Below are 23,623 nucleotides of genomic sequence, written 5' to 3'. Positions count from 1 at the left end.
TACTTTTGTTTGGTTGCTATTTCCCACCCCACAGCCTCTTGTAAAAACAGTTTCTGCTGCTTTCGACACAATGCCAGCATAATTGGAAAGTCTGAATCAGACGCGTGTTGGGTTTGCAGCCTCGGGAGGACTCTGCTTCAGACGGCGCTTTGGAGGACACTCGTTTTTGCCAGCATTGGGAATATGTGTGTCCTGAAGCAATTCCCTTGCTGAAAAGCTCAGCAAACCTCCACCCTTCCAAGAGGGAGACAATATCCTTGTTTTGTAACACTGGCACAAACAGGGGGCGAGCATTTTGTTTCAGAGTCCTTGAGCTGGTGACCTCGAAGCCCAAATCACCCCTTCAACGTTCACAGGTGCTGGAAGAGGCAGTTGCACATCCTTGATGCTCCTGAGAGTCTGTTTGCTTCTTAGAGTGCCTAAATTGCTGGGAGCAGAGTGAGCAATGTCTAACCCCACACATCTGGTGGCTGTTCCACAAGCAGGCTGTTGACCCACACCAGCACTGGAAAGGTTCCTACTGGAAGCCAGGAGCCCTCTGTTGCAGCTGGGCTGCTGAGCTTTCTTTGCTGGCAGAGACAGGTTTAAACCAACTGCTGTTCAGTGCATCAGGCCAGGAATCAAGGTGTGAGGGCTGTCTGCTCTTGCCACAAGACTTTTTTTGCAAGACCATCTCCCTCAGCTTGAAAGGAGATGGTGGAAAAGCTGAAAGATCTTGGATGTGCTGTGGTGGAAGGATGTGTTCATGGGCAATGAAAACCAGCCCAGACTGTGCTGGCACTCACTGTCTATCACACCCAAGCTTTCATGTCTCCTCACCCACACTGCCTTTCACCCTCCTGCTGGCCCAGGTGATGAAGTTAATCAGCTGCTGGTTTGCTGTTGTACCTGACATGCCACACCAGGTCTTCAACACAGCTCACTCTGTGCCTTCTTCCCTCCTGCTGCATCATCCTTGTGCAGAAAGATGGGGAATGGGGATGCTGCCAGGACTGGGACTCCCTGTGATGAGTTTGAATTTTCTCCCTTTAAAGCCTGCAACGGGATGAAGTAATTTCTCCTAGTGGCTGGTGAGATGGCACAACTGGCTGAGAGCATCCCTTCTGCCTCCTTCCCCTCTGGGCAGCCAGTGGGAAGCCACATGGACAGACCTGCTTTGATAACTGTGGAAGAATGTATGGTGTGATAATTTCAGAAGGCTCCATGATGGGGGCACTGGGGAACTGGTTCATCTTCAAGTGCTGCTCAGTCCTGACCGTGTTTGGGTTTGGTGTTTGGTAGCAGAGGGTTGGGAAATGTCACTGACCCAGCAGGATGGACCATAACTGTGACCACCTGGTTCTGCTCCAGGGAATCATCACACCTAAAACAGCCTTGCAGCATCAGCTAAACTGTTAGTGAGCTGCCTGCCCTGCACTAACCCTCCAAATTAATTTGGGTCTTTTCTTCTCCACAGGTATCCCATGAGTTTGCCATTAATTTCAATCCCAGGAATCCATTCTGTTCAGGTAAGCATCTACCAGGCCTTTAGGACTCCTGAGATGCCTTCAGTGCCTTCTGTCCTTCCTCTGCATTTCTTCAATAACACTTTCATCCCTGGATGTGTTCAAGGCCAGGTTGGATGGGGCCCTGAGCAGCCTGATCTGGAGGGTGGCATCACCACTGGTGTCAGCGTGGTTGGTGCTGGATGATCTCTAAAGTCCCTTCCAACCTGAATCATTCCATGGTTCTATGATCATGGGGCTTTTTCAAGGCATGTTCAGAGCAGACATGGATGGTGAAGTAGAGCACATGCTAAAGGCACACTCGGAGGAAAGCACAGAAAATTTGGGGGTGTGTAGGAAGGCCCAGGGTAAGATACAACTGGATTCAGACTGTGTAAAATCCGCCTTCGCTCTGCTGTCTGGTGTGTCCTACCAGCCGTCTGCTCTCCCAGCAAGGCTGCAAGAAACACAAGGCCTGTTTAGCAGATGGGGAGTTCAGACTTAATGCTCCATTTAGCAGCTGATAGCTGCTCATGATGTGATGGCTGAAGGACTGCTCAAATCCTAAGTGGTAAGGGCTACTGTGGACCTTCTATCTGGTTTTTTGTTATGTTCAGAGACCAGGAGTTACTTTTCTTTTTGCTCCTCCTTCTTGGCTGATCTGAGATTTTTTTCACAATCCCAAGGAATGCCTTCATTGACTGTGGGCACTACAAGGTCTTCCCTACCACAGAAGTCACTGCAAAGTGACTGAGGAGAAAAGTTTGTATATTCAGAAATTTGAGGTGGAAGAAACTTGTAGATCTGGATGCGTTGGGTAGGAAGTGGGGGGAATAGATCTGACTTCAGCTCCATGACAGCATGAGCTAATGACTCCTAACTGGGCTTGCTGTGGTCCTGAGTTGTGATAGTCTGTAATGCCTGGTTTCTCTGCTTTCCCTGAAGGTGTGGAGGGCATTGTCCAAGCATACTCTGCCTGCCTACCCCACATCCGCTTCTACGGACCCACCAACTTCTCCCCCATCATCAACCACGTGGCTCGTTTTGCAGCTCAAGCCACCCAACAGGAAACTGCATCCGTAAGTCCACAAAATTCCTTGATGTGATGGCAATCCTGATGGCTTTGGGCAGGGCATCACAAAGCCTGAGCTGGCTTTTGTATCTTTCCCTTCTCTGTTGGTCCAGCCTTGTCAGTGGTGACCAAAGTTACCTCTTAGAGGTATGAAGAGCATCTGAAGTCTGCAAGATAGATCTCCCTTGGGTCCCTGTGGCAGCAGGTGCCCATGGAGGATGGCAGATCTGGCCCCTGGCTTTTGCTGGCCAAAACAGCTCAACTCGGGCATCAGAAGTTGCAAGGCAGGAGATGTTGGAGTAAAAGCTTCCCTGATTGCTGCCTGGAGCAAAGCAGGATCACAACTAAAACCTATTCCCCACGAGGACCTTTTCCAGCCTTGCTGTGAGTGCTGTTGCTCTTCCCAGCTCCAGGCATAAGGAAATACTGAATTTGGTTTAATTCAGCACAGATCCAGGTCGCTCCGTATTTTTTCGTTTTCCGTGTCGCTGTCAGTGGGGGAGGGAGAGCCCACGGGCTCCGCACTGAACAGAGGCGCTAATCGTATGCAAATTGCACCCCTTTGCTGGCACTAATAGTTTAATCAAGGGAGATTTTAAATAATGGGCACTAATAGTGCCGTCAGAGGCAAGCCTGGCTTGCCTCGTGGTTTTTCGGCAGCACAAAGCGTTATTGATGAGGGATCTCACTCCCCCGGGGTCTTCTCCTCTTCCCTCCCATCTTCATGCTCGTGCATCAAAGCCACTCCTGGTGCTGATGGCTTCAGTTGCTGCCTGGACCTGCCCTCCTCTTCCTCCCCTCTCGATTGCTCCCAGCATAGAACCAAAAAACCTCGTAGTTTTACCATAGCAACATAGATCACACACACAGCCCTCAGCTCTTAAGGGATGGGAGACTAAAACATCCTGGGTCTGGGGGAGGGACAGAGGGGTGTTACACCATTTGACTCTTGGGGAAGGATTAATAAGCTTTGGGGAATTAAAACTCACCTTTCCAGCAGGGTCCCTGCATCCAAACCATCCCTTTTCTCACCTCATGCTGGTCAATGCTGCCTAATCCCTCCAAGTCCTGCTCACCCGCCTGAGCCTAATTGCTGATATCATTAACAAATGGATCAGGAATCATCCCAGGAGCCCACGGGGATGCAGAGATCAGCCATTTTAGCAAGAAAAACAGGAGAAAGGAGGCAGGTGCTGCTGGGTTGGTGTGGAATAGATCCCCCAGTCTGGTCCTTGTGCACCAGCAGCTCTGATTGTGGCTTGGCAGAGGTGCCACCCTGGCTGGGTACTGCAGCTGGAGCCCGGAGGTGCCACCAGCACTCCTGTTCTGCTGTCATTTACTGACACCACCAAAATTGTCGCTGCTCCTTGGGGAATCTCCCAGTGATGCTCTCCAGCAGTGCCCCCTGGCCCCTTGCTTACAGTGATGCTCATAATCCCTACACAGCCCCTGGGCTTTGAAACTGATCCCTAGCATCAGCTCTTACTTCTTTTGACCTCTGAAATACGTTGTGATAAACATTTGGCAAGCTCTGCCTCCCCACCCCTTTTCCTGCATACTTTCCAGCATTTTTCTCAGATCCTGTTACAGATTTCACAGAAAAAAAGGGAACAAAGGGAAATAACCCTTTCCATGTTTCCAGTAGAGAGGCCAGGCAGGGAAAGGGAGAATCAACTTAAAGTCATTATCAGCTGCTCCCCTCAAGGCTTTTTACTCTTCCTCTCATACTGGTTCCCAGATGGGGCGAGATCCAAGTCCTGCTTCCAGTTATGACCAGTGCAGGTCCTCTCCCGAAGTTTAGTCTTGTCCTCCAGACTCAGATGTTGCAGTCCTGCTCTGCAGATTTATGTTTCACCACGATTTGCTCTCAAAAGTTCATATTTAAATAAAGATCCTGGACAGTGCTGTGCAGGCAGAATTAATGCATCAAAAGGAGCTGGAGTGGGGAAGGGTCTGGCTTGGGAAAATCTCCTCATGTGTGTCCTCGGGTTGTGTTTAAGCTCTACCCAGCTTTATTCGTTCTTGGAGTTTAGCACTGCAGATCATCAAGAGTGGATGAAGCTTAGGGAAGTTTTCAGGAGATGTGGACTGGAGGAGGACCAGAAAAACAGGCTTGGGGCAGTATTCCTTCCTTTGCTTGTCCAGGATGCTGCACTGGCGGTTTTCAGAGGAAATGGAAAGAATGAGAGGAACAAAGGGCTTTAATGCTCTTAAGTGCTTGTTTTCGTCATTTCTTCAGCACGCACAAGCTCTGTAATGTGCCAAAATTGAGTCATTACTTTCCCTGGAGACAGAGGAGATGGGATTTTTGGGGGGTCCACATGCTCCAGGTTTGCTGAGCTGAGTCCAGCAGGGCCATCTGTCCACTTCTTTGTGTGTCCTTCCTTCCCCAGCTCTGCAGGACTGGCCCTGGTGCCCTCGTTTTCCCAAGGGAAGGGGAGCAGTTTCTAATGCTGCTGCTCTCTCATTCCCCAGCTTGCTGATATCCTCTGCATCCCCCTCAGTGCGTGCCATACTCATGGCTTTGTACAGGAGATGGACAAGCCCTGAGCACAGGATGGCCCCATAGCCTGGCAGTGCAGTATAGGAGATGCTCCCCATCAGAGCAGGGAGATGTTGATGGGGAGCACCCCAAAACACACCCCACTGTGTGCAGGCAGAGGGAGATTTCATCTCCCAGCTGGGCTTATGTCCCAACCCTGAATTCCTCCTGGCCCTGACAGAGATCCTGTACAGTTTAGAAGATGAGTTTTTTGCATTAAGTACAGCAAATCAGTAATTCAGAAAAATATTTTGGAGTGAGAGCTGGTTTGTTCTCTAAGATCTTTCAAAAACCAGGGGGAATAGGAACACCTGAACTTCTGGATTCTGCTAAAGGGCATGATGCCAGCTGTCCTGGGAAATGGTGGAAATTTGGGAACCTCACCCCCAAATAACCCAGGAGACCTGCAGAGCGATCCCTGGCTGCAGAGTGAAAGTGTACTGGCATCCATCCCACTGGGTCTGACCCTGTGCCCTCCCCTCCACAGCAATACTTCATCCTCCTCATCATCACGGACGGGGTGATCAGCGACATGGACGAGACGAGGCACGCCGTGGTGCAGGCGTCCAAGCTGCCCATGTCCATCATCATCGTGGGCGTGGGCAACGCTGACTTTGCTGCCATGGAGTTCCTGGACGGGGACAGCCGGGTGCTGCACTCGCACACCGGCGAGGAGGCCGTGCGTGACATCGTCCAGTTCGTGCCCTTCCGCAACTTCCGCAACGTGAGCGAGGGCAGGGGAGGTGATCACAGGGGAACGGGGGTGTCGGACCTGGAAACACCCTGGAAGTGGAACAACTTCCATGGTAGAGGCAGGCAGAGGCAAGAGGTGCCTGCCTGTCTTGCTCTGTCTTAGCCTCAGGGATGCTCCAGCATGGATCACATAAATCAGCACTGCAGGCAGGGGCAGGGAGGGATAACTGCTCTGCAACTCTAGTGGGCTCCACCTGAGCATGCCATGATTCTCTGTCATTGTCAGACAGGTGTGAGCAAAAACCAGTGACTCAGAGCAGGATCTGGGTTCCTGGTTCCTCACGTCCCTCACCACAGTCCTGTGATGGTTTTGGTGAGTCCCACTCAGTCCTCATCCAGCACCCCTGATGTACCACACACCAAAAGTTTCATGCTGAATTGTCCTGAGAAGGAGCCCCATGCTCCCTGATCCCCTGTAGGAAGGGGCAATGGTGCCACTGGCCCTGCACATCCCCTCTGTGGGATAGGTCCATTGCAATCATCCAGGAGACAACTCTGGGACAGAGGCTGTTGCTGGCACAGCATTGATTCCAAAGGATGGAGCTTGTGCTTATCTTCCCCTTTTTTGCAATTAATCAGTGTCTTTCTATTTCACCTCCTGGTACTCATACCTGTTTTTTCTGACCTACCCAGGATGTTTTATTCCTCTGTACCAGTGGATTCTCTCCTGGAAGGAAGGGTAGTATAATATAATAATCCCAGGTGTATAAAATGCTGGCTATCAAGAGACTCTAGGGTGCATTAAATGAAATGCCAAGATCTGGAGCTGGGGACAGCCCAGCCACGTTTGCTCAGTTGGTCCCTTGTCACTGTCCTAACACTGGTGTTGGTTCCCTTTGGCTCACAGGTCCCCAAGGAGACCCTGGCCAAAGCTGTGCTGGCAGAGCTGCCCCAGCAAGTCGTGCAGTACTTCAAGCACCAAAACTTGCCACCCATCAACTCGGAGCCCGCGTAGAGCTGTGCCAGGCTGCACCCTCTGCATGTCGCCGAAGCCTGTTGGTCCTGCCAAAAGCACGTTCCACATGCTTTTCAAGAGAAGAATACCCTCCCTGAAACACTTTGTACTTCTTAATTTAATTGCTAAGTTCTTAAGACTCATCCCAGCAAAGTGTCTGGATTCATTTTGTACAGTCTTGGCCCAAGGTAACACTAAGCAGCCAGGCCATGCCTTGGTCCTGCTCCGTTGAGTCACTTTTCAGTATTGAATGTACTTTGTATAATTTCAGTGGTACAGGATACAATTTTTATGATCAAAACTTGCTTTTTCCAAGCAATGAAATGCTTAATATATTATTATCATTCAATGAACTGGTCGTTGTATAGTTCATGTATTTGTGTTGTACCTGTACACCTGTCAGGTTCTGTGTTCATTTTTATACTGTGTACATGTTATATTTGTTATACTCAGGTTAATAAAGAAACTTGGACATTTAAAACAAGTCTCCTGGATGGGAAGGTGTGGAAGCAGCTTACGCTGTCAGCAGTGCTGGGTGTTTGGAGTCACCCTGACAAGGCTGTCCTGGTCCTGCTGGCTGTGCCCCAGGATCAGCCCCACACTGTCAATGGCAGCATCCCAGAGAGAGATTTAATGAAGGTGGATATCCTAATGCCTGCCTGAGCTGAGTCTGTGTGCTTGGGAAAAACCCTAGTGACCCCACAACAAGCCATCAAAGGGAGTTTCATGGTTCACTGCTGCTTCAACTCCAGAATTTTCCAAGTCTGAGTAACAAAAGCTCCCTGCTGTCTGGGATGAGATGGGCTGGGTAATGAAATCCTGCTCTCCAGCAGCTCCTTTGAGCTGCTCATCAGCAATGTGCTAATTGCTGCTTTATGCTGTTCCTAACTAGATTAAGGTCTTTTGAAGCTGAGTATGCTGTTGAATTTCCGGCAGGGATCACCAGCCCTACTCCAAACTCAAGCAGACTTGACTCGAGTCTCCGCCCCATTAATGGAAGCTTTTGAGGTGGGAGGTTGCTGTCCCTATATAAAGCCTGTAGTCCTTTCTGCACAGGCATGTGCTACTGGTTGTGCTCTCTGCCAGCAACCCTGTGGCTGTCACTGCTGCCACCGAGTCACCAGCACACAGCTGCACACAGTGAGTCGGCTCCAAGCACAGCGCTGGGTGAGACCCCATCCCTTGGGAGACGTGGGACTGCTCCGAGAAACATTTGCCTTGCAAAACCTTCTGGAAGGGAAAATAAACAACCTTTTCCAAAGGGAGAAGCAGCCTTTGAAGGGTGGCTTGTTTAAAAATAATGCTGTATCCAGCTCAGCTTCCAGATCGAAGTCTGCGGCTTTGGAAAAACTTTTTTTTTTTTTTTTTAAATTTCCATAAGAGAACCCCACACGCAGCTGCAGGAGCTTGTAAGCTCTTCTGCTAGTAGAGTGTTTGTGGGGGTTTGTTGGGTTTTTTTTAACACCTCGCTGAAGCTTTAACAACTAGCACAGACAACAAGTGGTTTATTGAGCTGTCCCTGGGGAGGGGATGAAGCACACACTATGCTTCATGTTTTTTTCTTAAAAATAACAACAACAAAAAAATCTAAATCCACCAGTGAATGAGAGCTGCTGGAGCCAGCTAAAGCCAGTTCTTAGTCCCCAGCTTTGGCAGCCTGGGGCAAGGTTACTTCCACAGCTGCCCTTTTCAGGTCTGATTTATCCTCCATCCCATGCACTCTGCACTTCCCAGCACGTCTCCCAGGGCACTGGAGTGTTTTAATGTCAGGTGGTTTCTGATGTACAAAGGTAAATGGGACCAAGGGATGGAGTGAGGAGCTGGAACAGTTCTGCAGTTTGTTTACACAGGCTAGGCCCTGAGAACAGCAGAGCTGACTCAGACTCAAAGGCATTCCCCAAGTGTCCTATTCCATTCTTCTAGGAACAGGAGAAAGGCAGAGGGCCCTCACATCTGCTTTTCCTGGATTATGTCTCCTCCTGGCCTTGCATAGCCCCATATACACACCATAATATACACACCATCTCAGCTGCAGCCCACCACTGTATTTGCCACAATTGGCTGGAAACTCCCACTATAAATTTCTGTCTAAATCAGGCATTTTGACTGCAGCTGTGCAAGATACCACCTAGGAAAATGGACCCAGCATGCTGACAGCTGGGCCAGGCTGTTCTGACTCTACAGTCAGATTATTGATCTAGTTTAATGCCAGGGAAGAACATCAGCAGCTCTTACACCAACTCCTTGAGGCTCTTGCCCAAGCAACTTTAATAAAAAAAATCCTTTTTTTTTTTTTTTTGTGCACCACTTCCATTTCATTCCATAGCTCAGTAAGATGAAAGTCATGAAAAGCAAAGCATTAGGGAGGCTGCTACTTATTTTCCACCTGAAAGTGCCATAATTACAGTAGCTAAAGAGGCAGGAGCAACTCTGGAGCAAACACAGGAGGTGCCAGGCAGCCCAGAACAGGGGAGGAATTGCAGTGTGTTTGTAAGGATCTGACTGTGGGACAGGGCTGTGCAAACAGAAAGGGTATTTGCCTAAGGATAGCTTCATTGTGAGAACAGCTCTCCCCATTTCCTTTGGAAAATTCAACACTCAAGCTAAGGCATGAATCCATTACAGGCCTTGTTTTCTGTGCTTTTAGCCCAGCTGCTCCCTCACAAGTCCCTCAGTGTCACCTCCAGGTAAGTGCCCTTTGGCACACGCTGACCAGCTGCTATCTCACAAGGGTAGTACACAGAGCAGGACTGCACAAAGACACTTCCACCCCTGAGCAGCCCAGCTGAGCTCTTCCAACTCTCCAAACTCCCATCAGCACAATGACATTAAAAGGATGGGCCCTCAGCCCTACTTCTGGAATTCTCCAGCCTCTGTACAAAGGAGTTTGGCTGAACAGGGGAGTCCCACCTGCTCCGGATTTATGCCCTTCAGGACACTGCTGCTGAAAAGCTGCATGACTTGTCAAGTCCCAGTGCTGGTGCAACAGCCTTTGAGCAGAAAAGCCAACTGCAGCTCCTGTGAACTCACCCAGACCAAGTTTTCCACCAGCACCTCTGCTTTTGTGGGAAACTGACCTACATCTCTTGTGGATGGTGGTTTGAGTGAAGGGCTGGTTGGGTAGAGCAGAAATTGATTAATGGAATGAGAACAATTATGAATGGCACAGGCAGAGATAAAAAAATGCATTCAGAACGTCTTTAATCATGTAACACTAAAACTTCTTTACAGTGTCATGGCAATCTACACTTCACCATCTGCTCAAATTTGGTTCTGCCCCCATTTTTCAAATACAGAATAAAAATGACATTTTAAAACAGAACACATGGCTGCTTCTACAAGACTTCACTGCTTCAAGTGATTATTTTTTGCCTGTAAGTCTTGTATAAACTTCTTAAATCAACATAATTCTTTCCATAAGAATTGTAAAAGATAAAGCTCTCTCCTCCATACCCTCAGACCTTTGTGACACGGTTAGGAGTGCCTTCTGCTTTAGGATAGCAGCTTTTCTTCCAGGCTCAGAAATGCACCCCAGAAATGGAAAGTTGGGGGGTGGGGAATAATGAGTTACTTTAGGAGTATCTGAGTGTATTACAGTTGAGAAGTTAGCTAGAAAGATTATATTTGGGGCAGAAGGATGCAACAAGCATCCATCAGAGCTTTGGAAGATATTCTGCACTACATTACTCACGGAGGGATTTTGTTATGGACCATCAAAGAAACTGTTGCCACGAAAGACAGAAGAGACAATTTTGCCAGTGGAATTGATGGTGCCTTCGCTGTCCGAGCTGGACTCCGAGTCGCTGCTCCCCGAGTAGGCGCCCAGGCCAGGCAGGATCCCAATGCACACGGCTGCTGAGGGACAGTGCACTGTGGAGCCTCCCACTGAGCTGCTCCCCAGAGGAACACAGGAGGGTTTTTCTGGAAGAGACAAACCTCTGTCAAAAACTGGAGTGCAGGAAGAGGCTTTCAATCAGCCCAGGAACTGCCACGTGTCACTCACCTGCTTTTGCCACATAAGCAGCAGATGATTTCAGCATTTAATTAAAGCATAAGGCAGCTTTATGCTGTAATAAAGCTATTCTGACAGGGAAGACTTGCTACCTCAGGGGATTTTTTTCTTCTATCACTAGTTTAAGCCCAGCTCTATGCTGGCATTACAGATTTTTTATTCTAAAGTTGTCAGTTTGATGCTTGTCATGTACCAAACCCACTAAATAAATGTTTCTGCTTTGAGTAATTGAGTATTTTTTTTGCAATATAACAGCATAGTTGAGAAAAAGTTTTATTCCATCATTCTGCTAGTCAACATCACCCATCTTCCATGGCTAATTAATTATTTCTGCTGTTCTGAAAGTTTACTGAACAGAAGGAGATTCAGGAAGCGCCTTGGGTTGTCGTTACACAACTGCAGCTCGCCCGATTTGTGTCAGAGTATCTTGACAGCAAGTCAATTGCAGCCCTGACAGCTAAAGCTTTAACACAACTTAATTTTTCTTCTAGTTCCCCACAATTTTCTGAAACAAATTGATTTCAGGATGGACTGAATCACCTCAGAGCATAAAGCTGAAGTGGATGTATACAAATACCATGCAATGCTGCTGTGAAGAGGAAGGGAATGATCTGTTCTCCATGTCTCCTGCCCACAGAACAAGCATTAGGCTTGAAATGCACCTAAGGACAATTCCATTAGTTATCAGGTTAAACTCTTTCAGATTAATAAACTTCTTGAAGGAAGGCAGTCTCTGTGTGTGGAGACTTAAGAGCTCCTTAGACAAACATCTGTCAGGACTGGTTTGGGCAGGGGACATCTTGATAACCTGCAGAGATTCCCTGCAGCTCTGTTTTCCATGAAGGCTGTCAGCACCCACACTTACCATTTCTACTGCTTTAAAAGAGAATGTGCCAACCAAAGACCATGCTGTTTTGCCCAGTGAAGGAACACAAAAGCAAAGCCTCTATGAGATTTAACCCGAACTCAGTTGCTGGTCAGTGACAGACACACAGCTTCTCACATGCAGCAGTTAGGACATACCTTGATTCTTTTCGTCGTGGTCAGTGTCTAGTTTCAACCTCTTCACACTGTTACCACTATCTGAACTGTGGAAAAAATGAGAAAGAGTCTTGTTCTTCATAAGCAACCACTTAATCACTGTGAAATCATTGCTACATCTTTGCCTCAAAAGCTACAGCAAAAGCCAGCAGGGTCCCGTGACGACCATCACCACTTCCAACTGCCATTAGCTAAGGCTCCTTGGGGAACATTCAGGATCCAAGGAAGCTTCAACACCTGCAAGAATCACTTGTTAACCTGGGAAAGGAACACACCTCTTAAAGTTCAAGTCAAACCCCTTACACAGCAACCTAGAGCTGCCTATTCAGCAGGATACAGGAGACAGGGAATGACTACCTGAGCTTCAGATACCCACATGACCACAGCCTTGCACATGTGGATGATTACCAAGCTTGCTGGTGCCAATAATCCACGGCTTTTCCCTTGCAGGGCTTCCTTCCCCTCCTTCAAGCATCTGGAAATCCTAAAACATTTGGAAATCTTGCACCCAGCAAGCCCAGACAGTCTTACAGCAATTCACAGAGCTGCAGTGTCCAGAAAGGTCCTTTCTGGGTCCAAAGTGGCATTGGGAGTAAGGAGCATGACTTGGACTTCTGGCTCTCCAGAGCTTCCATAGCTCTCCACTGTCACTGCTCACATTTCCCCCTCCATGCATGCTCCCAATTCTGAGGCATCCACATAAACAAATGCTTTCCAGATTCAGCAGTGATGAACTGATGAAGCATGAGCATTATTATGCATTAACTCTTTTTGGTCCCTATCAGAACATGCAGTACAGATGAAAGGTTATTTTGTGCAGAGAGCTTTTAATAGTAATACATCCTTTACAGGAAATTACAAAGCTCAGGGAGCAGATGTTGAGCTCACACTACACTTGCTCTGGACCACTTTGCAATAAAATATAAGATGGCAAAAATAGAAGACTGCAAAGCAAGTCTGCAATGGCACTGACATGTCAGTTAAGATGCTCTCTTTATACAGAAGCCATCTGCAGACTTTAGAAGTACCATTAAGCACATGCCAGCTCCTTTTCTACATCCTACTGAGTTAAGTACTATTAGTTACAAGACAAAAACAACATTATTGGCTGCTTGTTATCAGCTCAGGGTTTTTCTTTTCTGCCTTCCCAAAACCCAAACTATTACCCAACCCCACAGACATTAGGTGGTGGAAGTGCTTACTTCAGTTTTCAGACATGCAATTAACTGCTGTGCTGGGAGCTAAACATCACCCTACAAGATAAGCTTCTAAAATAATCTCGCATTCTCTGAGACGATTTGAACACAGTGAATTTTGAGATGTCAGTAATCATCTTAAGTATTGGATGATCCATTTGTGGGAAATAAGTCTGGTCCCACACACCTGGTTTCTCCATAACCTGTAGCACACAAGCAGCTGTGTTTGCAGGCCAAGATCAAAGCAGCAAACACATCACAGACGCAGTTGTCACCTCTCTGGGATGGAAAGGGTGTTGATGTATCAGTGCAAATCACTGAGAACACAGGAAGTTTCTCTGATATCCTCAGGACCAAACTGGTACACAAAGCTCCTCTCTTGTAACCTTGTTTCCCCCATGCTGTCCTCAGCAGCAATTAAAACAATCCATTTTAAACACAGGTAAAATTGGCTGATAAATTAGGCAACCTGAATGAAATTCCATTCCTGAGGTGACACTGGTATCTACAAACAGAGACATAAAACAGATTTCCTCGAACCCCAAGCAGGATTGCCCAAGCTTGGCACTCTAAAATGAAGATCCTACCCACTTGCTTTACACACACTTATCTATTTGATTTGCTTCATGTTTTTCCCCACAGTTTGTGAGAGCCTATAGCAACAAGACTGGTCTTTTCTTATACCTTCCCCCTTTTTTCTTTAGGGCTAAGGTTTACACCTCACTCTCTGGAGGCAGTTTTGGCCTGTCTCCCTTTACACTGCTAACTGGGTTCCGTTCCTCATGAATTTATAGAGGTGTGAAACTAACCTTCTGTGTTTCACAGCTCCTGCCAACAGCTTTGCCTGAGAAAATTTGTTCTTGTTTTCCACTGACTTCATGGGCAATTTCTTCTCAGTTTCCTTCTTTGGGTCCATACTGACTCCCACTTTAGCGAGAGTGCTGTGAATTAAGGGTTAAGGATCAACTGGGAAGGAAGGGGGAGAACAGACATTTCCTTCCTGATATATTTAGCCAGCTCTGCTGACAGCAGCGACCGAAGTTCATTCACATATTCTATCAAAATAAACTTATTTGTAATGACACTGAGCTGGTTGCCTCAGCCAAAAGAGAAGATACTTCGCCCTCTGGAGTCAGAGCTCTCTCAGGTATCAGGACCAGCCCTCCATGTGAAGATGTCCAGGCAGCAGCCTGGGAGCTCCTGTTGTGAAGCCAGAAAGGTGTAACACAAAACACCCAGCACCCATGAGCATATCTACAATCCTGCCTTTTCCTAAAGGCCTTAAAAAAGCAAAAAGGTGAAGCTGGACCAAACCAAACCAAACCAAACCAAACAAGCAATGCAGTACTTCCCCTACTATGGGGATCAACACATTGGTAATTCAAATTTGCTGCTCCACTCTCCAATCCTTACCAGAAAAGCTAAGTAGCAATACATGCACTCACTTCCACTCCTCAAACCCTCTTTTTGCTGAGTACAGCAGATTTCAGCCTACCAAGACAGAACAGTTCCATTTTTTGTGTTTGTTCTTTAGCATTCTACCTTATCAGCTCATCTCTCTGTAAGGTCCATAGTGCTTCTACTGCTGGTCTCAGCACCAATCTCAAGAGAAAGGAGACATTGATTAAGGGGAACTGTGGTCCAAGATTCACCCAAAAAAAGACTGCAACTGCTCAGAAAAGTTAAGTAGATTAAAACAGTGTTAGCAAGGTGGAATGCAGCTGAAACCTATAATGAAGTGGAGAAGCTTAAGCAGCTACTCAGATGGGATAAGAAGGAGCTGGGCCTGTTTGTTAGGGGACACTTTGCACACACTGAACACGTCTCCTTGTGTGATGAAGAGAAATCTGTCAAAAAATCTGTCTGATCCTGTTTGTAGATGAAGTGCCAGGAGAGTCACACAAAATTCAGCAAAAATTTTAACTGCACAAGCAAAGGCAAATCAACCTGGTTGAAAAACATGTTTATAAACTCAAATCTAGTGTTCTAACAGTTTCTCCTCCAACTACAATTCCACAAGCTGGAGTTTCACAGGTGCCCCAGTCACTGCAGGCATATATTGGATAGTGAATTGCACGTTGATGGCTCATATAGCTTTTTTCCCCCCACTGAACATCTGAAAACCAAAAACTCTGCTTTGAAGTGACACTCAGTCTCCAATCACTTTACAACAGAAATGTTCAGATGCCATTTATTATTTGATTTTCCTAAGGATACAGCAATAACCCAGACTGTTCCTTACTTTAACCAAGTCTTCTCAGCCCAAACCATTGTTCAATTTTATCTATTTTTGAGATGGCACAGGAGTGCCATCCTGTGGCTGTCTGAAGTCACCTGAAAGCTCCTTGTGCCGAACTTGATTTGATGCTGCCACACAATTCTTCCACACACTGCAGCGCTCAACTGCCACATTTAGGTCCTTTACCTTATTATATTCTGAGCCTGGCTGAGGAACTCAAAGGCTTTTCTTTTAAAATATACCAAATTACAGGCTTTTAGCTTCCATCCAGGATGACATTCTCCTAAAACTCCTCAACAAGAAAGGCACAGCACATTTTTAGTAGGTATTTTATACATCCTGCTGTCATTAGCAAATGTAATGCTATACCCAGCCAAGAAGTGCTCCCTCTCAGGAAGACAACATTAGAAACAAACTTCTCAATCTTAAATATCAACTGCACTAAACAAGCTGTCCTTCAGTAAAGCCAGCTTCTTGGAGGGGGACTGTTCCTACATTTAGATAGCAGTGAAGACAAGATGCTGTAGTTCTTAAATAGTTACTGGAAATGGCTTAAAAAATATTTGTAAATCTTTATCTGAACAGGGGGGGGTCTGGATAGGGTAAGGAACAAACAAATCTTGCTGTTCATGCAGGAGAAAGAAAAATTCCTATTCATCCATGCATATGAATTTCTTATGCTCAAGTGTACATTAAAATACTCCAAGGCATATTTATCCTGAAGATGTATAATTTTGTGATTGTTCAACCTGAAAAATTAAGGGAAAAAAAACCTCTCTGTACTTGAATATTGATGCAGTTTTTATCATGAAATTAATGCCTCTGGGTAGCTTAAATTAGATGCTATACCAGGAAAAAGAGTAAGTAATGAAATCCATTGTGTTGACAATCTTCTTATTAATTTGGAAGAGCACTTAAACAGTAGCAATAAATGCAGCACAGTGGTTTTTGTCACTGCAGTGACAAACCATCAGTAACAACCTGAAGAAGCAAAAAACACTTTTGCATTTCAGAACACTGCCAAAAATTTCAAACACGAGTCATTTTGCTCTGAGGTTGCTTGAAATATTATGGTTAAATAAAAAGAATTTTAAAAAAGGAAATTAAATGGGCAATACTTGTGATTTTTTCATGAGATGAGCTAACTGTAAAACATTCTCCCTTCCTCCACCCCATCAGCAGTAAGTTCTACAGTTTAATTTTTACAGCAAGACTTCAGAGCCACCAACATTACTAAGATTGCAAAGACTGAGGTAAGATGGCTTGTACAACTTGATCAGGCTGTTCAGGGATCTGTGTGTTATGTGGCTAATTCAAGGCAACTCAAGATTCCCTCAGGGCTGCTATGGTTCACCCCAGATGTACGTGACTTAACGAGAGCTGCCAGCTGCTCCCACTGCACAGCCCTGGTTCAGCCAGCCCCGAAACGAAATCTGTCCCATGAGTACCCCAAGATTAGACCCAGCAAATCAAGAAAATACTCCAAATCCATCAGCTAACTGCAGCTTATTTCTGAAGTTTAAAAAAATGCATCAGGATTGCTTTTTCATAAACATATTCCTGAGCTAATTGAGATGCTCTTCACAGGACACTCAAACCAAATTGTAAATCATTGATTAACACAAGGTAAGACCAAACTTTGTAGTATCAGCACTATTCAATTTGATTTGCTGACTGGTTTAGGTCATCTCCTTGTGTTAACAAGCTCTTTCATTTATAGTAAAGCTTCCCTGAGAATCTGTGTTTTGTTCACCCATAACACAAAAGCAGTGGAGACAAGGAAACCATCAGATTCTGCATAGGTTCAGTAAAACTCAAAAAAGCAACATTTTGCTTAACACAGAAATTCTCAAATCATTCCAACCTCCCCTGACTGGCACTAATTAGAGAGGAAAAGTATCCTATATGATTTTCTAGCATATCTACAAGAAAATTAGGCATTTAACAGCAAAGCCAAACTGTCCTGCTCTTAGTCCTGCCTACAAGTGTGTATTACTCAAAGGAGCTGAGACTCCATGCCAGCAGAAAGTCAGCACATCTGCACAGATGCATTTAATTTCTCATCCTGCAGGTATCAGCAAGGGAGAAAGTATCTAATACCCCAAGAAGAGTGAGAGAGAGCAATCCACACCTTATTTCAAACAGGTATGTTAAAACCAGGCAGTTAAAAAAAAAACCACACATAATTTTCCATAAGAAGACAAAAGCATAAGATTAGAAATAGTAGACTGGTTTTTCTTTATGTTCTTTTTCTCTTTTTAGTGATGGCATTCCATGATCTCAATAACAGAAAAAAAAAACCAAACCACAACCAAACCCCAAAACAATGAAGAGGGGGGAAGAAAAGAAGTATTAAAGAAATGGGAGTTGAGGGGAGAACATCAAACATTGCAGTGGTCTATCAAAGTTACAATGAAATCAACAAACTTTGAAAATGTATCACTATACACCTTTTGTAAAAAGCAGTTTTATAAAAAGAATGTCAACTGACAGAACAAACTGCAGCCCACTCTTACCCTCCTCTAGGTAACCACCAGCCATTTTAGTGCAAAGGATATTCTGTATTCATTTAGCTCTTTCAGCTCTTCTTCCCTTCGTTGCTTTTCTAGTAGCTCTTGCTGCCGAGAAACCTCATCAAGGAAATGTGTCTCATCTTCATCTAAGCCTCTTACCATATTTTCTGAATAAAGAAAGAAGAAATTTGTTGGTTTCAGACGCCAAATCTGTCTCCTCTGAATGTTCTTAAACCAACCAATAACTTAAAAAACCACACTACTTCCCTCAAAGGAGGAAGTACATATTCTTAGAACAAATTATTCCAACCTACTTAGTTTTTAATACCTGTTCAAATTTTCTTAAAAAATAGAAGCTAGACAACTCCTAATTTCCAAATAAAAACAAATTCTTTCTAAACATGCTACCCTACTTTAAGGAAAGTACATGCTAGTGGAGCAGGAAGTTTTTATTTCGTGTTCGGAAAAAGTTCTGTGCCTCTTGAGCAAATGATTTAATTAGAATGACAATAAACAGTATGATTTAGAAAGACCAAATCTTGCTGTTTGTAGTCATGATCAGGGATCTTAGCCCAAACATCACCTTTAGTCTTCATTAAAGTTTAATTCTATATGAAGATTTTTAGGCTTTTATATGAAGTCATCATATTTTTAATCTTCACCCAAACAGGCAAGCCCTAATCACTTTAAGGGCAAACTAGGAATCCATTTATATTGATAATTGGCAAGCTTGTGTCTGACAGAAATCAATTATTAGTTGAGGTTACTTTATAAAAGCCAATCCCTGCTTCTTCCAACTCATGCAGAGCTCATTCATAAATCTTTAAACAGTAACTTGTAGCACTCACTGCTACTGCTGAGGGCCCCTTCAGAGAGCAAAAGTAGTGAAATGTGGGACATTTTTTGAAGCAAGTGACATGAATTAATTTCATTTTCTGCCTGCCTCATCTGCAAAGTAAAAGGAGCAGCCACTGAGGTCCTTTGAGCTGAGGTTTTATTGAGGTTCCCTCCCAGGCACTCTGCAGCAGGTTTTGTTCTCCAGGTTAGCTGGTATCTGATATTCTGCTGTGGTTGCCTTAAAAGCAGAAGTGGGTTTGCTTCTCAGGACTACTTTCCATTCCAGTACTTGGATTACCAAAGGGTGTTGCAGATCTAATATAACTGGGCAAGAAAAACTATTCATTTAGACAGTGATTAGAAGCCCTTTCCACTCAGGCTGACAGCAGTCAATTTTTGGGTGGCTCCTTGGGGAAGAATTGCTTAGTCATATTACCAAAAATGACTGGGATCAAAAATTTACTGAAGTTTACTGGAAACTCTCTAGGTGGAAAGAATCCTGTAGGTCCAGCTGGAGACTTTCATGCATTAATGCTGCTATCTGTACTTGCCACTTATCAAAGGGCATTTCTATAAAACCAGAAATTCAAACATCAATATAAATTAGGTTCCCATTTCATTAGAAGAGTCAAACATCTACTTTTGAAGAATCAAAACATGTAAATGTACTTCTTCTAAATCGTAATCTTAACTCTCAAATCACTTTCAGCCCAATAATAATGGCTTGGAAATGTAATAGCTGCTCTAGGAGGACTTTAATTGATTCAAGCATGTATTAAAGCATGAGTTCACAAGTCACAAAACCACAATACATTTCCACTTTTTCATTTGATTGCTATCAAGTCTGTTTGGGTTTTTGTTGTTTTTTACTTTATATGCAATATAAGCTCAGTATTCAACACTTTACAGGCATGCAGATTGATAACTACAAACACTTTTTGAGTTTCACACGTGTGCAGTGCTGCCTCAGTGTCCAGAAGGTGTTCCTTTAAAAATCCAGGATTTCAATAATACTCTCCTGAAGCCTTTGTTTCCCTCTCAGAGAGGGAGACAAGACACACAGATATGTCCTTTACTCAGAAGTTGTGCACAGCTGTTCCATACAACACATGCAGTTTGCTGCTGGTGCTTACTGAATTTAAATTGCTCCTCAAACTCCTGCTGCTTCTTTTCTCTCTGTTCCTGGAGCCTTTCATACAAGGACCGTGGGTCATATGCCTCCTCTGGGCATTCTGAAAGGAACAAATCAGGAAGGGAGACCATGTGTTAGAAACACTAAACCACCAACAGTTCTCAGTTCACTCATGTAAAAACCTTTTAAATTATAGAATATAAAAAGCCATTACTTTTTATTTCTATTTTGCACAAAAGTGAAAAATTCTCAGATCTTTTTCCTGTAATTACTAACACCTAGCCCATACCTTTTGGGTCCTCAGGTTTCCGGACCTTTTCCCATTCCTCTTGTCTTCTCTTTCGTCTCTCCTCTAGCTCTGCTTCAGACACAAACCTCTTGTTAATCACGAGGTCAGCAGTTCCATCTCCCCCATCCATTGTGGAATAGTGTCCCCTAAAAGCACAGCAGGCAAAAAACATCAGGAGTCTGATTATGCTTTTCAGTGAGTGAAACATTATTAAATATCCTGAAAAACAGACCTGCTGCCCTTACAATAACTTCAGTTCTCTAAAAAATGCTGCATAGTAAGCACTGGCTGAGACACAAACTCACTGCATAACTGCTAAGAATAATAAGCATCTATTACTCCTTCTCTACTCTTTTTTCATAATTATATCTTTCCTGCTAGTTGTCTGCCTCAGGCTGTTTTTCTGAAAGTCATGTTTTAATGGATTTACTTTGCTTAAATAAATATTTTTCAAAAGTAAAATTAAACACCCTCACCTACACTCTCATCCTTTTATATCTGTTCCTCCACGTCTGTTCTGAACAGAGATAAAGCGATGGCAAAACATCAAATCCCAAGTTCTTTTTGCCCAACCTATGAAAATTTGAGAAAGCTTGTCTGTTTTCAGTTGTTGAATGCATGTATTTAGAACTGATTAACAGTGAGAGTTCAGAAATTAGCAACTGTTCTGGTTTTGGCTGGGACAGAGCCAAACTTCTTAGTAAGTGGTACAGCTGTGTGGTTTGGGTTTGGTGTGACAATAACATTGATAACACTCTTGCAGTTTTTGCCTAAGTCAAGTCTAGCCTAAGTCCTCAGTGTCTCAGGCTCTGCCACTGAGGAGCTACACAAGAAGCTGTGAGAGAAAGTGACCAGGACAGTCCTGGCTGTCTTGAACTCACCGAAGGGATATTCCATAGAATCATGACCACAGAACACTGTGCCTGGTATAGAAACTGGGGGGACCTGGCTGGGAGGTCAACAGATGAGTGAGAGAGGGAATTCCCCATGGCTAAAACAGAGCTGGGGTTAGAAAATGAGCAGCACTTCCCCTGGAGAGAGCACAGCCCCTTCCCACACAGTGCAGCCACTCTCTGCTTCAAAATTTCAGTACCAGGTGCAGGGTGGAGATGCTCCAAGTAGTTCAAGCTAACAAGGAAACTGTTTCTTGACACCTGTAAGCCCAAGATGAAGCAAACTGATTCTGTAAGTCCTAGGTGTCTCCTTTCAAAATTATTCTGCCAGCTCCATGCTACACAATGAAGCCCTAATGCCTGTTTTTGTTTCAAGCCTGTACATCAAAACTGTACAGAGAAGTACAACATAAACAAAAAACCAAAACAAAACATAAAGACAACAACAAAACCAAAAAAAACCCTCCAAACAAACAAACAAAAATCTCCAACACACAGAACTGTTCATTTAAAGACATGCAAATATAACTTTTTCCTACTTAATTATCTCCTTGGTACAACTGCAGCAAGTTAAGGACTGCAGATGACTGCTCACAGTTCTGCCAAGTACTATTCATTTGGGATCTCACCCTGTCTGCATTTCAGCACAATAGAGATCACAGAACATTAGTCTTCCAAGGAGGAAGGGATGCAGTAACCCAAATAAGGGAAGAAACCTGTTTATCATCCTTCCTCCATGCCACAAGGAATCAGTCCTGCAGGAAGTCCTGAAATCCTCACAAAAATTGATACTTTTGTGAGGTATTGCTTGAAACAAAAAAGGAAAAATTGATGCCTCAGGAGAAATTCAGGTTAGAGCACTGGACAAATATTTGTTGTAGCAGGATGCATTCTTAAGGTTAGTATTGATAACAAAAGTTAAGACAAAAGAATTCTCTTAAGAGCTGGGGACTGGAAGGACAGATCCAGGGCTGTAGACTTTCTCTTTTTAACTTTTCTATCTTTTTTAATATCTAATAAAAATATCCACCCTAAGACAAGTCCACTTTCCAGAAAGTGTGGAACACTTGCTCTTTGAGTGTAATTTCTGAAGGTGGTTCAAGCTGGAAAGCTACAGAGGAGATAAAAATTGAATCTCACTGCTGAATACAGGTCCTGATCACATGGCCAGCTTTCTTATCCAAATGCAGCATAAACAACATAATTTGTTCCTCCACTTGTATCATCTCAACCTACATATTTAGAGAGGAAACAAAATGTTCCAATATAATGCTGACAGAAAGTAATAAAAGCAAACTGAGAGAGAGGGATTCTGCAAGAACACAGTATCCTCTGGGGACTTAAAGCCTTCAGCAGCAAACCACCTGGGTCAGTCAGACAATATATTTTAAGATACATGAAGTGGATTAAGGTTTAGCTATGGTCTGAGATGCAGCAAAGGTGTTTTCAACACCATCCTGAAAACTGGTCTCTGATACTGACAACCCCATCTTGAGGAAAAAAAGATGTAGGGAGAAGAAACCCCATCAAGCAGCATCAGATTAAAGTTCATTTGGACTTAAAAAGTTTGCTAATCTTGCTGTATTCTTTGCCCTCTCCCATCTGAAGCAAACACACACAAACCAGACCCTACAAAAAACATACACTTGGCAACTTCTCCCTATTTATCTATGTTTGCATCTGGTGACTGTATTGTAAGGCTATGCTGTCACTGCAAATGACAAAGGTTTGTCATAGTTGTTGCAGGTTTTTATAATACCAGATGGTAACAGGCCTAGGATCAAAAAAACTCACAAACTTCATAACCCGTGACACCACTTAGGCTGGAACAGATGTAGAGCAGTGACGGTGTGTTGGGCACCCGAGTGCACCTTCCAACACATTCGGCCCTCATTAAATAACAAAGACTACTTAACTACCCATTCCATAAACCCACCACTGATCCAGGTCGGGCAGCGCACCCCGCATCCCATCAGACAAGGCTCTGCGTGCCGAGCCTGGAGCCGCCCCGGACACGGAGGGGATGAATCGCTCCCCACCAGCCCGAACCCGCCCCCGGGCCCCGCTTCCTGCGGCGTCCCCGGAGCTCAGTGCGGGGAACTCTCCCGGGGGTGCGGGGCTCCATCTGCTCCGAGTCCTCACTGCCGCCTCCCCTCCCCACCTTCCCTCCAGCCCCTCATCCCGGGAGCGGCCCCCGGCCCGCCGCCCGCGCGGGGCCCAGGCCCGGCCCCCTTCACCCTGCACCCGAAGGACCCGGCGGCCCGAGCACGGCCGCTATCCCCGCCCCCGGGCGCTTCCTCCGGCCCCACCGCCCCGGGCCCGCCCCCGGCACGTACCGCAGCCCCTCACAGCGAGCGACACCGCAGGGCCCGCAGCGTCGCCATTGACCCCGCTCCTCTCCGCCGGCCGCCCCGCCCCTTCCGCCCGCCGCAGCCAACCGAGCGAGCCCTTCCTTCGGCAGCCCCGCCCACCCGGCAGCCAATCCCGGCCGCTCTTACGGCAGGCACAGCGGCGCGCGGAGCTGACGGGGGTTGGCCGGAGGGATGACGTCACTGCGGCCCCGCGCCGCGATTGGGCAAAGCTCTGGTGCCGGGGGCGCGGCCGCGGGCGGGGCGGGTCGCCCGGGAGACGGCGGGGGGCGCGGCCGCGGGCGGGGCGGGGCCTG

The 23,623-nt window shown here is 45.5% G+C and overlaps 2 protein-coding genes across 4 annotated transcripts in view; one reads left to right on the top strand and one right to left on the bottom strand.

Moving 5' to 3' along the window:
* CPNE2 (copine 2) overlaps positions 1-7,287 on the top strand; it is a 44,142-nt gene extending 36,855 nt beyond the window's left edge. For all 3 annotated transcript variants that reach the window (XM_088172035.1, XM_088172036.1, XM_014889071.2), the window contains exons 13-16: positions 1,457-1,508; positions 2,430-2,563; positions 5,586-5,822; positions 6,699-7,287. In XM_088172035.1, coding sequence (XP_088028161.1) covers positions 1,457-1,508; positions 2,430-2,563; positions 5,586-5,822; positions 6,699-6,806 — 531 coding nt within the window. In that variant the 3' untranslated portion in view covers positions 6,807-7,287. The remainder of the gene's footprint in view (positions 1-1,456; positions 1,509-2,429; positions 2,564-5,585; positions 5,823-6,698) is intronic.
* A 2,703-nt stretch (positions 7,288-9,990) lies between these two features.
* Positions 9,991-23,501, bottom strand: PSME3IP1 (proteasome activator subunit 3 interacting protein 1). The gene is made up of 7 exons (XM_088172037.1): positions 23,295-23,501; positions 20,066-20,211; positions 19,778-19,876; positions 17,848-17,974; positions 13,865-13,993; positions 11,842-11,906; positions 9,991-10,727 (listed from the first exon to the last, which is right to left on the bottom strand). Exons 2-7 carry the CDS (start codon positions 20,193-20,195, stop codon positions 10,510-10,512), a joined length of 768 nt encoding a protein of 255 aa, XP_088028163.1. The 5' UTR covers positions 20,196-20,211; positions 23,295-23,501; the 3' UTR covers positions 9,991-10,509.
* Positions 23,502-23,623: the final 122 nt, after the last annotated feature.

This window comes from Sturnus vulgaris, chromosome 12 (genome assembly GCF_052056855.1).
Source record: "Sturnus vulgaris isolate bStuVul1 chromosome 12, bStuVul1.hap1, whole genome shotgun sequence".
NCBI classification, from domain to species: Eukaryota; Metazoa; Chordata; class Aves; order Passeriformes; family Sturnidae; genus Sturnus; species Sturnus vulgaris.
This window is presented reverse-complemented; position numbering and strand designations above follow the sequence as displayed.

Bases quoted from the DNA above. Each gene is read 5' to 3' on its own strand.
- PSME3IP1 (XM_088172037.1), bottom strand. From the start codon at position 20,195: ATGGATGGGGGAGATGGAACTGCTGACCTCGTGATTAACAAGAGGTTT. The intron at 13,994-17,847 runs CTTTGCACTAAA...AATTCACAGCAC, and splicing joins CTAAATGAATACAGAATATC to TCTCGCTAAAGTGGGAGTCA. The intron at 11,907-13,864 runs GTTAGTTTCACA...TTTTTTCCACAG, and splicing joins GGAGCTGTGAAACACAGAAG to TTCAGATAGTGGTAACAGTG.